Here is a 15,587-nt window from a genome sequence, read left to right as displayed (position 1 = left end):
CTTGGCCATTTCTTCACTGAGTGTCAAACACTGTCACGGCTGCTGACGTGCAGTGAAACAGAGAAAAGTCCGTGCTCCCCGGGCTTCCATTTCAGTAGGGGAGACAGCAACAAGAGCAGCAGCCAAGGTATCATAGGGAGGCTCCTCAGACTTCGCTGTGTACGTGAATTTGTTGAAGGTCTTTGTTTTTTGTTTTTGTTTTTTTTTTTTGGTACTGGTGATTGAACTCACTTAAACACTGAGCCATATCCCCAGCCCATATCTTTATTTTTTATTTTGAGACAGGGTCTCACTAAGTGGCTTAGGGTCTCACTGAATTGATTAGGGCCTTGCTAGATCACTGAGGCTAATCTTAAACTTGCAGTCCCCCTGCCTGAGCCTCCCAGATTGCTGGGATCACAGGTACGTGGCACTGGCTCAGCAGTCTTGTTAAACAAAATGCAGATTTGGATTCAGCAGCTCTGGGTGGAGGTTGAGAGTCCCTTTTATTTGTTGGGGTGCTAGCCAGGCGCTCTGCCACTGAGCTGTACCCCTAGCCCAAGAGTCCATATTTCTGGTTTTGTGGGTTTTTTGGTGGGGGTACTGAGAATTGAACCTAAGAGTATTCTACCACTGAGCTACATCTCCAGCCCTTTTTTGTTAAAGACAGGTTTTCCTAAGTTGTTGAGGGTCTTGCTAAATGACTGAGGCTGACCTTAATTTGAGATCCTCCTGCCTCAGCCTCCAGAGTCACTAAGATTATGGGAAGGTACCACTGCTCCCAGCTTCAAGTGTCTGTATGTCTATCGGGATCTCAGGGGCATTAGATCTCAGTGACTGGTCTATAAAGTATATTTTGAGTAGGAAAATAGTATGCTCATAATTCCGCTAAAGAAAACCAAGGTAGGAAAAAGGAATAACGTGCACTGGGGGTTGCAATTTTATTTTATTTTTATTATTATTTATTTATTTTGTTAGAGACATGGTCTCTGTGCTGCCCAGGCCGGCCTTGAGCTCATCGGCTCAAGTGATCTTCTTGCCTCAGCATTCCAAGTTTCCTGGGACTAGGGGCCTGTGCACCACTGAACCCAGCAGGGGCTGCGATTTTAAATCAGGGTGTCAACTTGCAGGAGGGGAAGAGGGAGCCATGGAGATTATAGAGAAAGAGCATTCCAGGCAGTGGAAACAGGGCAAGAGTTCTGAGGCAGGCGCAGGACGGTGAGCTGGAGGACAGGGCGGAGGCCAGCGGGGCAGCAGTGGGTGAGCCAGGGAGAGGGTGCAGGGAGGTGCCATCAGTGGCTGCGGCAGGCAGGAGAGGCTGTCGATCGAGTAGAACATGGCGGAGTCTCATTAGGATGCTGGGTGGCAGGGAGCCACAGAGGGTTCTCAGAAGGATGACATGAGCTCATCCAAGTTTTAAAAGGATCCCCCTTCCAGCTGCTACGGAGAGAATAGCTTTTGGAGGCAGGAGTAGATGCTGTGACAAAAGGGAGGAGGTGACACAGTGGCCCGGTGGTGACAGCTTGGGTCAGGGAAGCAGCCAGTGGAGTGGGGAGAGAAGGCGCTGGGTTCCAGGTAAGCGTGGAAGGCTGAGCCGGAGCTGCCAGTGGAGTGGACCCGCGGAGCCGAGAAGAGACAAACCCAGGGCGACTCCACGCTTTCCGCAGGGCAGGGGCGTCTGGAGGAGGATGAGTGGGGCCTGGAGATAGGAGCAGTCTCAGATGCATTAATTTGAGGGTTGATTCTAGGCCTTTGAGGGAAGATATGAGGACAGTCTGGAGCCGCAGAGACACGTAGGTGGAAGACAGAGCTTGGAGACAAGAAGGCAGAGGGCCTGAGGCAGGTCACCAATGCGGGAAGGCGGAGGTGAGGGAGCGGAGGATCAAGGCTGAGCCTAGATAATTGACGGGTCTTCCTGTCATGGAGTGGCACACACGTTTTAAGAAAAGGTAATGAAACTCTTGTCACATCTGGGTTCTCTGCAAGATTCAGTTTTTCCTGGGCACCTATGGGGGACCGGTTCCAGGATAGGTGCCAAAATCCTCAGGGGCTCAATTCCCTTCTATAAAATGGTGTCGTGCTAAAGTCCTCTTGGGGACTTTGAATCACCTCTAGGCTAAGACAATGTGAGTGCCACATAAGGGCTGTTACACTGTGTTGTGAAGCAAACAGTGACAAAGAGAAACCTGTACCTGCTCAGTACCGACGAAATTTAAAAGAAAACCCACCGATCTGCAGTTGATCTTGGGGAACCCTTGGATCCGCAGAGCCTACTGCACCGAGGGGAGCCCGGGTGAGAGATGCCTGTCGGGGATTAACAGCTGTGGAAGAAAGTGACAATAGGTCCATGTGGTGCGACTCTCCATTGTGTACAACCAGAGAAATGAACCATGAATCAAAATGCATTCTGCTATCGTGCATAACTAATTAGGAAAAACCACTAAGAAATATGTAAATAAATAAAATGAGAAAGCATTTCAATACCTAAAAATAAATAAATAAAAGTGCTGGCCGGGGGAGAGGCCTTAGCCCACTGCCAGTCTCCCATGGCCCATCAGCGACCCCTGTCAAGTCAGGATGTCCGGACCTTGGTTCCTCCTCTTGGCTGAGTCCCTGAGGGCGGCTTCCTGGGGGAGGATGGGGCATCTCTACAGCTGAAGGTGACCACAAAGCTGCAAACTGGAGGCTTTGGGGGACCACTGTTCCCTCAGCTGGGCTGCAAGTCTTCAAAAGAGGACTAGGTCATGCAAGGTAAGTTCCAGAAAGGCAGGGGCTGGTCCGAGCTGTATTCCTGCTCTACTCCAGGGCACGGAGGCTTCAGCAAGTAGCAGCTGAGTGAATAAATGCACTGTCCAATACCTGAGCAGCAAGGTCCTGTGGCTAGTTTCTGGCCAATGGCATATAAGAGGAGGGGGTGGCAGCTTCCCTCTGGGACAGCTGGCTGGCATGCACCCTCCATCCTTCTCTGGGTGACTGAGGTGAGAGCTGAGAGGAGGTCCCTGGAGTTTGTGTGACAAAGCCGCCTCACTCCCCCTGGATGCCATGTTACCTGAAGAGAAAGACTTCCCTTCTTAGCTAGTCACCCGTGCCTCCGCCCTCACAGGATGCTTAACTAGTAGAGACCGCAGCAGTCGCTTAATGAGTTATATTCCCCCGTATCGATACTGGATTTTTTAAAAGTTTTAAATGTAAATTATTTTATGAGTCCTCCCTCACTGGTTTATTTCCAATTCTTTGCTAACTATGCAACTTTCAAATCTGGGGTCAACATAATTCCCAGAAAAGCTGTAGCACTGTCCATGCATCAGAGTATCTGTTTACTGCCTCTCTGGCACTATTTCCTTTTCTTCTTTAATTTTCAATTCTATCAATGCAGCAGGCCTGTTTGCATTCATCTCCCCCAAAGATAACAGCAATCAGAGCTCCTCTCCCACCATAAGTGATAACTTAAAATTGGTGGGACAGGGTCTGGGGTGGTGGCTCAGTGGTAGAGCACTTGCCTAGCATGTGTGAGGCACTGCTAGGAAATTGTGGTTCTCAGAACCACATATGAATAAATAAAATAAAGGTCCATTGACAACTAAAAAAAATTTTTTTAAATGGTGGAACAGGCTGATTTGCAGCGGAGAGCCAAAATATTTATTTGTTCAGAGTTTACTGAGCCCAACTAAGTTTAAAGCAACAAAACACACTTTATTTATTTTTGCAGTAGTAGAGATGGGACCCAGGGGCACTTTACCACTGAGCTACATCCCCAGCCCTTTTTGAGACAGGGTCTCACTAAGTTACTGAGTCTGGCCTCGAACTTGCGATCCTCCTTGCCTTAGCTTTCTGCATCATTGGGATTACAGGTATGTACCATCACACCAGGCTCAAAATGCTTTTAAGTATTTCTGGAGTAAATACAATGTGCCAAGCACTATTCTAAAATTCCTTCTTCTCCTTTTTAAAGATTTCAGTCCACTACCCACTTTGATTTAAGTCAGTGGTTCTGTGGGCTGGGGGCACAGCTCAGCAGTAGAGCATTTGGATAGTGCATTCAAGGTGCTGGGTTCTGTCCCAGAATTACAAAAAAATAAAAAATAAAATAAAGATGCATTTTATTCTGATTCCTAATCAAAAAGGTCTGATTAATACTTCCTGAGAATCATAGAGATGAATAAGACAGCAGAAACTTTGGCTCCAGTCAGCTCAGTTTTACAGTCAACAAAGGAGAAAACAAACAAATTAATGGAATTGTCCTGGACAGTGGTGCCACACAGAAGATGTCAACAAGACAAATGTGGTCCAGGGAGACTTCTCCAAGAGGTTGACATTTGAGCTGAGAACGATTGATCTAATTATTTTTGGTAATGGGGACTAAACCCAGGAGTGCTTTACCACTGAACCCCATCTCCAGCCCTGTTTATTTTTTTAGATAGGGTCTTGCTAAGTTGCTGAGGCTGCCATCTAACTTGCCATCCTCTTGCCTCAACCTCCTGATTTGCTGAGATGACAGGCATTTGCTGCCACAACGGGGAAAGCCCTCTGCTCTCAAACTTCCTCCCTATCACATCGTTGTCTCTTGGCTCAGTGTGAATTGTGATTTAATCAGGCACTTTTCTAGGCTCTGCATGCGAAGTACAGGACAATTCTCAGAAGGTGACATTAGAATTAAAAGATGAAAAAGAATCCACCTTGAAAAAATCTGGAGAAAACAAGGGCCTGAAACCTCACCAGGGACTGCCTACTTCTTCCCTTTGCCCATTCTCTTCCGATATGAATAACTTCCCAGCGAATGAACTCCTACTCATGCTTTGAAGCCCAACCCTACAGCTGGCTGGCGTGCACCCTCCATCCTTCTCTGGGGCTGGAAATGTGCCACCTTGGATCTGGAAGCCCACACCTACACTTCGTACGAAGCTTTGCAGGTGGTTCTCCAGGCAGAGTCCACAACATGCGCAGATGACTCCCACCACGTGGGGTTCCTCCCTCTATCTCACAGGTTACCAAAAATGGATGGGGAGGGGCTGGGGTTGTAGCTCAGTGGTAGAGGATTTGCCTCGAATTTGTGTGCCGCTGGGTTCGACCCTCAGCACAAAAATATAAATACAATTAAGATAATGTGTCCATCTACAACTAAAAAATATTTTTTAAAAAATAGATGGGGTTATCTCAGGAGAGTTGACCCTACCAGGCTGGAAGTCTCCCAGGCCCCAGCCCAGGCTGAGTCCTCTCTAGGACGCCACTTCCAAGATGAGCTGTGAGCACGCTGGAGCTGATTTTTTAAACATAAGAGCACAGAACTGACGAACTGGTCGGGACACCGCAGCTGGAGAACTTCCACTCCCTCCGCCGGCTCCTCCCCTTGGGCCCCGCCCCACGACGTCCGCCCAGCCTCCCGGAAGTCGGGGCCTGGTGAGCATGCGCCGCGGGCGCAGAGCACGCCGGGAGTCGTAGTTCCGCTGGAGAACGGAAGCCGAGGAGGACTGCGGCGGCATGTGGCCCCGAATGCTGGCGGTGGAGGCCTGGGTGGCGGCAGGCAAGTGCCGGGCGCTGGGGCCTCGCCTCGCCGCTCGCTTTCCCGCGCAGCGGACCCCCGGGAGCGGCCTGGCCCTGCGGCGGAGCTTGCACGCGACGGCGGCCCGGGCTGTCCCGCTCATCCCCATCGTGGTGGAGCAGACGGTACCGCGGCCCGGCGGGGACACGGCCCCGGGGCCGGGGGTGGGGTCGCCGGCCGCCTGACCCCTCACCCCGTCCTTCTCTCCCAGGGTCGCGGCGAGCGCGCCTACGACATCTACTCGCGGCTCCTGCGGGAGCGCATCGTGTGCGTCATGGGCCCGGTGAGCGCCCTCCCTCGCAGCCCCCACCTCCCCCGGCCTTTCCTCCGCGGCTCCGCCCCGTCCCTTCCCCGTCCCTTCCCCGCCTCCCCGGGAGCCCCTCCGGTCCTCAGCTCCGCCTGCTCCCGCCCATTCCTGCAGCCCTCAGCTCCTCCCCTCCGGCTCTCCGAAGACCTCCTTGACAGCTTTGAGTCCACTCTTCATTCCCAGGCTCTAGTCCCTGTCCCCAACCATGCTAACCTCTTCCCTTACCGTGTCCTGAGCCCCCTGACAATCCCCTCCCTTCTTCCAAACTCCCTGGGGTCCTACCACTCCCATCCTCTCCTGGGTGCTAAGTTCTTCCTGAGCCCTCTTATTTGGGCTTTGACCTTCCTCCCTGGTTCTCTGACCCATACCCAGTGTCCCCGCCAACTCTCTCCCTTAAAATTGTCTCCCACCCCAATCTGGGGACACCCCTGCCCTCTCCACCTGCAGATTGATGACAGTGTGGCCAGCCTGGTAATCGCTCAGCTGCTCTTCCTGCAATCTGAGAGCAACAAGAAGCCCATCCACATGTACATCAATAGCCCTGGTGAGCAGGGCTTGCCCTGGGTGCTGGGGTCACTCCTCTGGAGACATTCGGTGATTTGGGACAACATCTGTGGCCCAGGATGTCCTTTTTTTTTTTGGTACTGGGGATTGAATCCAGGGCCTTGTGCATGCAAGGCAAGCACTCTACCAACTAGGCTATATCCCCAGCCCCTACCAGGATGTCCTTTCTGTGGGGAAAAGGTACAGAGCTTTCTTTGGAATCCCAAACATGCCCCGACACCGCCAAAAGTTGCCTGTTGCTTGCTTTTAAGTTTAGGATCACCAGCCAGCCACTGCCGGTCGCCCCTCGTTTGTGGCCTTTTTAGTTCCACACAGTTTTACCAACTTGATCTGGTCCACAGTTTAGAATTTGTAGATTTTGTCTCTTCCCAACAAAAAAAGAATAGCCATTTGGATGAGCACTTACTATGCCAGTCTTTTGTGAAGTACTTGACGCATACTGACGCTCTGGAGATCATTCCTCTCCTCACCACAGCCCTACATGGCGGCTACTATTTAGTACTCTCTACCTAGGAGAAGAGACTGAGTAACTTACTGAAGACCGAGAGGTGACCTGTCCAGCCAGGGAAGGGGGCCTTTCTCTTAACCACTGCGCTCTTCCATTTTCTAGTTTCTCTTAAAAATTTGGTCGATCTGCCCCCTTGAGCCCACCTGTGCATGTCACAGCAGACACTGACTCTCCTTTCTTCAGGTCTGCTTCACCTTTTTTTGTCACCTCCCGACCCCTGGGGACATTTTCATTTGTGCCCTTGCTTTAAAGGGCTGCCTCTTAGCCCTCTGCAGTGCTACGGGTGATTGAGAGAAGGGGGGGTGATACAGCCCCTCACTTGTGCTCCTGTCTGCAGGTGGTGTGGTGACCGCGGGCCTGGCCATCTATGACACGATGCAGTACATTCTGAACCCCATCTGCACGTGGTGCGTGGGTCAGGCTGCCAGCATGGGATCCCTGCTGCTGGCCGCCGGCAGCCCCGGCATGCGCCACTCACTCCCCAACTCCCGCATTATGATCCACCAGCCCTCGGGGGGCGCCCGGGTGAGTGCCAGCCCCTACAAGCCACCCTTGGGATGCAGATGGAGGTTTAGACAGGAATGACTGGGCAGAAATCAGGTGTGTGGGTGTTATTTATTTTTCATGTTTTGGTGGTGCTGGGGCCTGAACCCCCGGGCCCTGCGCATGCCGTGCTAGAGCTCCACCCTGAGCTGCCTCAGCTCGCAGCAGTGTTTTAATCTCATCATGATTCGGGTATGGTGAGGCCAACAGACCAGGAGACAGCTGTCACTGAACTGAGAGCTTGTTACTCCAGGAGAAGAGGGCACAGCACACATGCCATCCAGGAGGCACCAGAGTGTGGGGGAGGCCATGGTGGTGTCTGTGGGAAGGGACGGGCCAGGCAGGGTCAGCAGGCTCAGCACTGGCTAGCTGGAATCAGCTCAGTGGGCTCTGGCAGGGGGCCATCCCTGGGGGTTTGGTACCTGGCCCTGGGGTGATTAGGAAAGGGTGACAGTGGCTGGGAGAGTGAAAGCCCAGCAAGGGGGACTGTTGGAGTGTGGGCCCTGAATTGGTAGGTTTCCATCTGAAGCTGCACTCAAAGGTGAGCTGTTTGCCATCTCACCCCGGGGGAGGCTGTTCCTACCTGTTTACAAGGCCCCGGATGCAGAAAATAAGAAAATATAGTTAACAGCAGAAAAAGAAAAAAAAAAAAAGGTGAGAAGATTAAGCTGGAAGTGTAGCTCTGAGGTAGTAGGTGTGCTTACCATGCAGCAGGCCCTGGATTCCATCCCAGCGTGGCAAAAATGCAAACAATAAGTAATACAAATAGGGCTGGGACTGTGGCTCAGTGGTCAAGTCTCCCAGTGACTCAGTGGTAGTCTCACCTAGCATGCATGAGGCACTGGGTTTGATCCTCAGCACCACATAAATGTAAAATAAAAATATTGTGTCCACCTAAAACTAAAGTAGTAAATATTAAAAGAACAACAATAAAGAAAAAGAGCCAGTACCCTCGAGAGGCCTTGCTGGTGGTGTCAGAATGCAGTGGGGTGCTGGGGGGGGGGGGGCTTGCCTGGAAACTGGAAACCTCAGGGCGGGTGCTCTCCCTGCCTCCAGTCTCCCCAGGAGGGGTGGACTCTAATTCTGGCCTCCACCCTCTCACTCCCCTTGGGCCATCCCTCAGGGCCAAGCCACAGACATCGCCATACAGGCAGAGGAGATCATAAAGCTCAAGAAACAGCTGTACAACATCTACGCCAAGCACACCAAGCAGAGCCTGCAAGTGATCGGTGAGCGCCCAGGGCGGGCTGGCCACTCCCTATGTCACACACCGCGTGGTGGGCCTGGTGCTAAGCCAGGGCTCTCCCACCTCGGCCTTGTGGGCCTTCATCCTGGGCACCGTGGGGTACGGAGCAGCATCCCCAGCCTCCACCCATCCTTGCCCATCGTCTCCTTCCCTTATGACAACCAAGAACGTCTCTAAGGGCTGGCTGTGGCTCAGTGGCAGGGCATTTGTCTAGCATGTGCCAGGCCCTGGGCTCTGTCCCCCGCCCTGCAAATAACAGCGTAGTAGAGAGGCAGGCTAAACTCCCGGTGAGATGCCGCGTCGATGCTAGAATGGCTAAGACATAAAACACGACCCAAAGGCTGAGAGGATGTGGAGCGCAGGGGAGATCCCCCCGAGTGGGGGTGGAGACGTCTGCCCCTCCGCAGAGCTGTGCAGACCAGGAGCTAAAGCTGAACACGCGAAAGGACCGCGTCCCACTCAGTGTGTGGCCGTGAACCATGGTGGCACAGGGATGCTGGTGGTGGTCCTGTGTAAGCCCCGCACTTGTGGACGCCTCGGCCGTCTTGTGGAGGGGAGCAGTCACCACCACCACTCCCCAGCACGCACAGGCCCAGCTGCACTGAGCTGTTAGGACGGGCTGCTTTGGGTGTGGGACGGGGGTGAGGAGGATGGGGGACGGAGGTGGACCCCGCAGGGTTTGGGGGTGCTGGCAGTGCTTTTTCATCTGGGTGCTAGTCAGGTGAGTCCATTCAGTCTGAAATTCATCACACTGCCCATTGACAGTAGGTGCCCCTTCTTGGAAGTATATTATGCATCATCAATAAAAAGGTAAAAAAAAAAAAAAAGATTTGAAATAAGTATTTACTGATGGGAAGACAGAGGCACAAAGAACAGGAAGGCCAAGGTCACCCAGGGAACTGGCGAACGAGGCCCTGTCTTAGCCCAGGCGGCCATAACCAAATGCTATGGGCCGGGTGGCTTCAACAGCAGAGATTTATTTCTCGGGGTTCTGGAGGTTGAAAGTCCAAGGTCAAGGTCCAGCATGGTGGATTCCTGGGCAGGGTTCTCTTGGGCCGCAGAGGCCGCCCTCTCCCTGTGTTCTCACCTGGTCCTCCCTCTGCCCTCTGGGAGCGTCGTCCTCGTCTATAAAGGCACTGCTCCCCTCCTGGGAGCCCCTCCCTCTGGGGTCACTAACTCCCTCACCTCCCAGACCCCAACTTCAGACCGCGTCCCCTGGGGGTTGAGACTTTGACTTGAATTTGAGGAGGCCCAACCGTGGCCCAGGTCTCTGTTCTTACTAACTGTGTCCTGCATCCTGTTCCTGGCCAGAATCTGCCATGGAGAGGGACCGCTACATGAGCCCCATGGAGGCCCAGGAGTTTGGCATCCTAGACAAGGTACTGGTCCACCCCCCGCAGGATGGTGAGGATGAGCCAGAGCTGGTGCAGAAAGAGCCTGCGGCGACGCCGACAGACCCTCCCGCCCCAGCAAGCACCTGAAAGCCAGGGCTCCCCTCCAGGGCAGCACCAAGGGCCTGGGCCAGCCAGACCCTAAGGCTGCACCCCGCTCACCTCTGACTGCTGAGCCTGGAGGAGCCCCTTGAGGAACTTTGGATTTGGGGGTGCCTTGACAGGCAGGGCAGTCTGGCTGCGACACTGTGATTTTAAATTAAATCTTTCCGTACTTTGTCCTGTGTCTGGGGCACCTTTGCTCACTGCCACATGATGTTGGGCTTCCGTGTGCATGTCACCAGGCCTCTTCTTCCTTTTCCCGACCCCAGTCTCTGACCAGCCCTTTCTTCAGCAAACTCCTGAGCACAACCTACATTCCAGGCTGTGAAGAAAACTCAAAAAGCCAGCATCAATGAACTCACATTCTTGGAGGAAAGATAGACAATTAAAAGGAGAGAAGGAGGTGTGTAGATTTCTACATGGGATGGTCCCAGAAGGCCTTGCCAAGAAGGTGACATTTGAGCCAAGACCTGAAGGAATCAAGGGAAGCATTGATATCCTGGGAAAGAAGTCCAGGCAGAGAGCACAGCCAGTGCAAAGGCCCTGTGGTAGTTCTGTGCCTGGCATGGGGGAGGAACCTCAAGGATGCCAGTGGCTGAAGGAGAGTGAAGAGATGAGACAAGACATGGAGGTATCTCAGGTGCAGTGGTGCACACCTGTAATCCCATCAGCTCAGGAGGCTGAGGCGGGATAGTGAGTTGAAAGCCAGCCTCAGTAAAAGTGAGGTGCTAAGCATTTCAGTGAGACCCTGTCTATAAATAAAATACAGAATAGGGTTGGGATGTGGCTCAGTGGTAGAGTGCTTGTCTCAGATGTGTGAGGCACTAGAATCAATCAGCACCACATAAAAAATTAAACAGTAATTTCAAAACATCCTTTTAAAATAGTCACTCATCATGGAACTTAACTGAAATTCAAATCCAACTGGGTGTCCTGTATTTTATCAGGCAAAACTTTTCCAGATCAGCTGCGGAGTTAACCCACATTAGAAGCCCATGTGAGGGATTTCTTGGAAGTTTGAGGTCACCTGTCCTGACCCAATCCACATGTGGCTGCAATCAGAGGTGTGTCCAGATCGAATCTTCTAGACTCACTGGAGATCCTGGATTGCACATTTTTCCCTCTTGAGCGGCCTTGCCAGGCTGGCCTCAAACGCCTGGGTCACACGGTCCTCCTGCCTCAGCCTCCTGAGCAGCTGGGAGGACTGGCGCGGGCCCCACACTGGGCCAGAGACAGCCTTGGTCCTTCCTGTCCTCAGTCCTCCTTTCTGGACAAGGAAGTGCTTGCAGTTGCCAGGGCTGCTCAGCTGGTGACATTCTGGAGTCCTCTGCTCATGTGTGGTCCCTGTTCACATGACCAGTTGCGTGTACTGTTATTTTCATTCGAATCGTTCAAATTTCCAAACATGAAAACACAGCATTATAGCATAATGTTCTCAAGGTTCTTCTGTTGGGACAGGTGCCAGGATTTTTGTCCTGATTGTAAAGGCTGAGTAATGTTCCATTGTGCAAAGAGGTGACATTTCGTTTCTCCATTCCCACGTTGACTAAAAACATCCATGCTTGTCATCCAGAGACTCAGGAGGCAGGAGGATGGTAAGTCAAGGTCAGCCCAGCGACTCAGCAAGACCCTGCCTCAAGATAAAATAAAAGGGGCTGGGGCTGGGGCTGGGGCTCAGAGGTACAGCACTTACCTAGTATGTCGTGAGACCCTGGGTTTGATCTCAGCACCATATAAAAAATGAAGATACTGGGCTGGGGATGTGGCTCAAGCGGTAGCGCACTCGCCTGGCATGCGTGCGGCCCGGGTTCGATCCTCAGCACCACATACAAATGAAGATGTTGTGTGCGCCGAGAACTAAGAAAAAGTAAATAAATTTTAAAATTCTCTCTCTCTCTCTGTCCCCCTCTCTCTCTCACTCTCTAAAAAAAAAAAAAAATGAAGATCCTGTGTCCACCTATAACTAAAAAATAAATATTAAAAAGTGGGGCTGGGGATATGGCTCAGTGGTAGTGTTGCCGAGTTCAATCCCAGTACAGAAAGAAGGAAGGGAATGTAAATCAACCTTTTTTCTGAACCCAGGGCCTCAAGCATGATTGACATAGGGCTCTACCACCCAGCCACGCCCCCAGCCCCAAATCAACTACTTTTAAAAAATCTGTTTAGGGTTGGGCTGGGGCTCAGTGGTAGAGCGTTTGCCTAGCATGTGTGAGGCCCTGGGTTCGACCCTCGGCACCACATATAAAAATAAATAAAATCAAGGTCTATTGACAACTCCAAAAAAAAAATCTTTTTATTTTGGAATAATGACAGTCTTGCAGGAAGGTGTGATGATAGTGCGGGAGCTGGGGTGCCACTCAGTGGTACAGCACGTGCTTAGTGCTGGTGGGGCCTGGGTTCGATCCCCAGCACCAAAAAGAAAAAAAAAAAAAAGTAGAGCAGAGCAGTCCCAGTACCCTGTGAGCGGCTTCTCCAGTGGTGACATGTGACAGAACAATATCATTTCAAAACCAGGACGTTGGACTGGTATGATCTGGAGCCTGCATTCAGATTTCAACAGCTCTGCAAGCCTGGCTGAGGGTGTAGATGTGATTTCATCACGCGTACAGGTTTGTGTAACCAACACCACAATTATGAGGCTTAATACTTTTATTTAACCAGGGAAACTTTGGAAGCCTCCAGCAAAGGGGAAGGAGACGCCATCTGCTGGGAAGGGCCGCCTGTGTAAAGGGTGAGGCCAGAGGAGGCACCTCCTGTGGCACAGTCTAGCTGGTCCAACAGAGAGACTGTGTCCAGAAGCATCGGACAAGCCAGGCGCGGTGGTGACGCCTGTCATCCCAGTGGCTCAGGAGGCTGAGGCAGGAGGATCATGAGTTCAAAGCCAGCCTCAGCAATATGGAGGCCCTAAGCAACTCAGTGAGACCCTGTCTCTAAGATACAAAACAGGGCTGGGGTGTGGCTCAGTGGTCAAGTGCCCCTGAGTTCAATCCCTGGCTTCAACACCCCCCCCAAAAAAAATTGCAGCATCAGTCAGCAGCTCTGAGGCAGCCCTGCAATGAGGGAGAGTTCCGAAGGAGTCCCTGCCTGCCACGCAGCTGCATGCGCTGCCCTGTGTGGCCAAGTTCTCTTGCTGGAGAAGCACCGCAGCTGGCCACTGCATGTTCACAAGGATCCTGGGAAGGAGCAACAAGCACTGCCCCATTTCACAGGCGAGAAGCAGGCTCAGAGGCGACGTGGCTTGCCTCCTTCTGTCCCTTTCTAGATATCTGACCTGGGGTGAGTTGCTTTAGTCCTGACCGTCTGTTTCCTTATTACAATCAGAAGAAAAAGCAGTTACTGTCTCAGGGTGTTAAGAATGTTAAATGAGCCAGCTTGGTGGCACACGCCTGTAATCCCAGCGGCTGGGGAGGCTGAGGCAGGAGGATCACAAATTCAAAGCCAGCCTCAGCAACAGCAAGGCGCCACGCAACTCAAAAATTGTGGTATATATAAAATGAATTAAATAAAGGTCTATTGACAACTCCAAAAAAGAAATCAACTACTTTTAAAAAAAAATGTGTTTAGGGCTGGGCTGGGGCTCAGTGGTAGAGCGCTTGCCTAGCATGTGTGAGGCACTGGGTTCAAATTGTAATGCAATAAGAATTGTAATGCAAAAAAAAAAAAGTACATGTATAAAGGCAAAAAATAAAATAAAATAGGCTGGGGATGTGACTCAGTGGTCAAGGGCCCAGTACCTGCCCACCAAATAAAGAAGTGGAGATAAGCCAAGCATGGTGTTGCAGACCTTTAGTCCTAGCAACTTGGGAGTCTGAGGCAGGAGGGTCACAAATTGAAGCCCAGCCTCTGCAATTTAGAAAGACCTATCTCAGAAGATAAAAAGAGCTGGGGATGTAGCTCAGTGGTTGAGAACTTGTCTAGCATGTGTGAGGCTCTGGGTTTTATCCCCAACACTACCCACCCCCCCCAAAAAAAAAGGATGGGGAGTGATGGAAGGTTTGAGAAGAGGGATGAAAAGGATGGCTGACCCCCAGGAGCCATGGGTAGAGCTTAGCAACAACAGAAACTTGGGCTGGGGTGTGGCTGAGCAGTAGCGTATGCCTGAAGCTCAGTGCTGCGGAAAAGCAAAACAAAACTCTGGAACCCATTTAGGATTTGGTATAATCCAGATGGAGATTAATGGTGGCTCCAATGGGGTGGCAGGATGTAGTCAGACTCTAGATAGGATTTAAAGGCAGAGCTCACCAGAGAGAAGTGAGAGCAGTCTGCAAACCAAGCTACTGGCCCAAAGCAGTTCCAAAAGGGGAGATCTGTTAACTGAGGTGGGAAGCTGAGGGAGCAGCAGGAAATGTGTTATGGTTGGTATCTGATTTGCCTCTGCATCCCAGGGTCAGGGTTGAAATGATGTAGAAGCCATCAGTGTACAGATGAAGTAGGTGCCCGACTGAGAGCTGGCTGTGGATTTGGCACTGGGGATGTTGCTGGTGGCCATAAATCAGAGCACTTTAGATGCTGTGGGGACCAAAAGCCAGGCTACAGTGGATCCAGGAAAAATGAGAGGAAAACAGCAATAGGTGTCTTACAGGGATTTTAGCGTAAAGGGAACAGAGTCCAGGGTATGTAGCTGGAGGGAGAAACAGGGTTGTTTTTTAAAATCTAGAGGGTCGTGATAATCGAAGGAATCTTTGAAAAACAACTACACTGCTACATTCAAACCTAAACAAAAATCAGTACTTCTCAAGGGGAAATGAATGACATCTGGTTTTGACCTTTCACAACTCCCTAACCGCAAACTTGGCCCCATCCCATAAACACTTTTTTTTTTGGGGGGGGGGGGTTTGCTGGGGATTGAACTCGGGGCACTCGACCACTGAGACACATCCCCAGCCCTATTTTGTATTTTATTTAGACAGCGTCTCACTCAGTTGCTGGGTACCTTGATGTTGCTGAGGCTGGCTTTGAACTCGCGATCCTCCTGCCTCAGCCTCCGGAGCTGAGGGGATTACCGGCGTGCGTCACCGAGCCTGCTAGATTCCTATACTCTTGACCCTTCCTCTCACCCCTGCACTTAACCCCTGTGCCTGCCTATCTCCATAACCTCGACCTTGGCTCAATCCTCCTACCTTGAAAGCCAGGCCAGAACCTCTCTGGACCTTCCTACGAGATCCCGGCCAAGAACCAGCTCAGTTGGACCTTTTCCCATGGCCAATGAAAGAGGCGGGGCCGAGAAGCGGCGGCAGACGGACTCGCGGTGCAGCCAATACAACCCGAGCTACCGAGGTCGCCGGGCCGACGGCGGTGGAGAGGAGGCGCGCTCAGGAGAGCCAATAGCTGGACAGGGCGAGGCAGCGGCAACCAATAGCCTTGAGCAAGAGGCGGGGCCGTGGGGAAAGCCAATCGCTGCAGGAGAC

General features: G+C 51.9%; 1 protein-coding gene across 1 annotated transcript; it reads left to right on the top strand.

The window, feature by feature from the left end:
- Nucleotides 1–5,412: 5,412 nt before the first annotated feature.
- Clpp (caseinolytic mitochondrial matrix peptidase proteolytic subunit) lies at nt 5,413–10,356 on the top strand. The gene is made up of 6 exons (XM_026404354.2): nt 5,413–5,643; nt 5,730–5,801; nt 6,273–6,369; nt 7,235–7,422; nt 8,564–8,669; nt 9,998–10,356. The coding sequence occupies exons 1-6, from the start codon at nt 5,458–5,460 to the stop codon at nt 10,165–10,167; spliced, it is 819 nt and encodes a 272-aa protein (XP_026260139.1). The 5' UTR covers nt 5,413–5,457; the 3' UTR covers nt 10,168–10,356.
- Nucleotides 10,357–15,587: the final 5,231 nt, after the last annotated feature.

The sequence above is a fragment of the Urocitellus parryii genome, chromosome 3 (genome assembly GCF_045843805.1).
Source record: "Urocitellus parryii isolate mUroPar1 chromosome 3, mUroPar1.hap1, whole genome shotgun sequence".
NCBI lineage: Eukaryota > Metazoa > Chordata > Mammalia > Rodentia > Sciuridae > Urocitellus > Urocitellus parryii.
The sequence above is the reverse complement of the archived record's forward strand: the minus strand, read 5'-3'. Positions and strand labels throughout refer to the sequence as shown.

What these genes read in the sequence shown, in the direction of transcription:
- Clpp (XM_026404354.2), top strand. Translation starts at nt 5,458, where the DNA reads ATGTGGCCCCGAATGCTGGCGGTGGAGGCCTGGGTGGCGGCAGGCAAG. An exon ending in CCATCGTGGTGGAGCAGACG is followed by an intron (nt 5,644 to 5,729) that starts GTACCGCGGCCC and finishes CTTCTCTCCCAG; the next exon opens with GGTCGCGGCGAGCGCGCCTA. An exon ending in TCGTGTGCGTCATGGGCCCG is followed by an intron (nt 5,802 to 6,272) that starts GTGAGCGCCCTC and finishes CTCCACCTGCAG; the next exon opens with ATTGATGACAGTGTGGCCAG.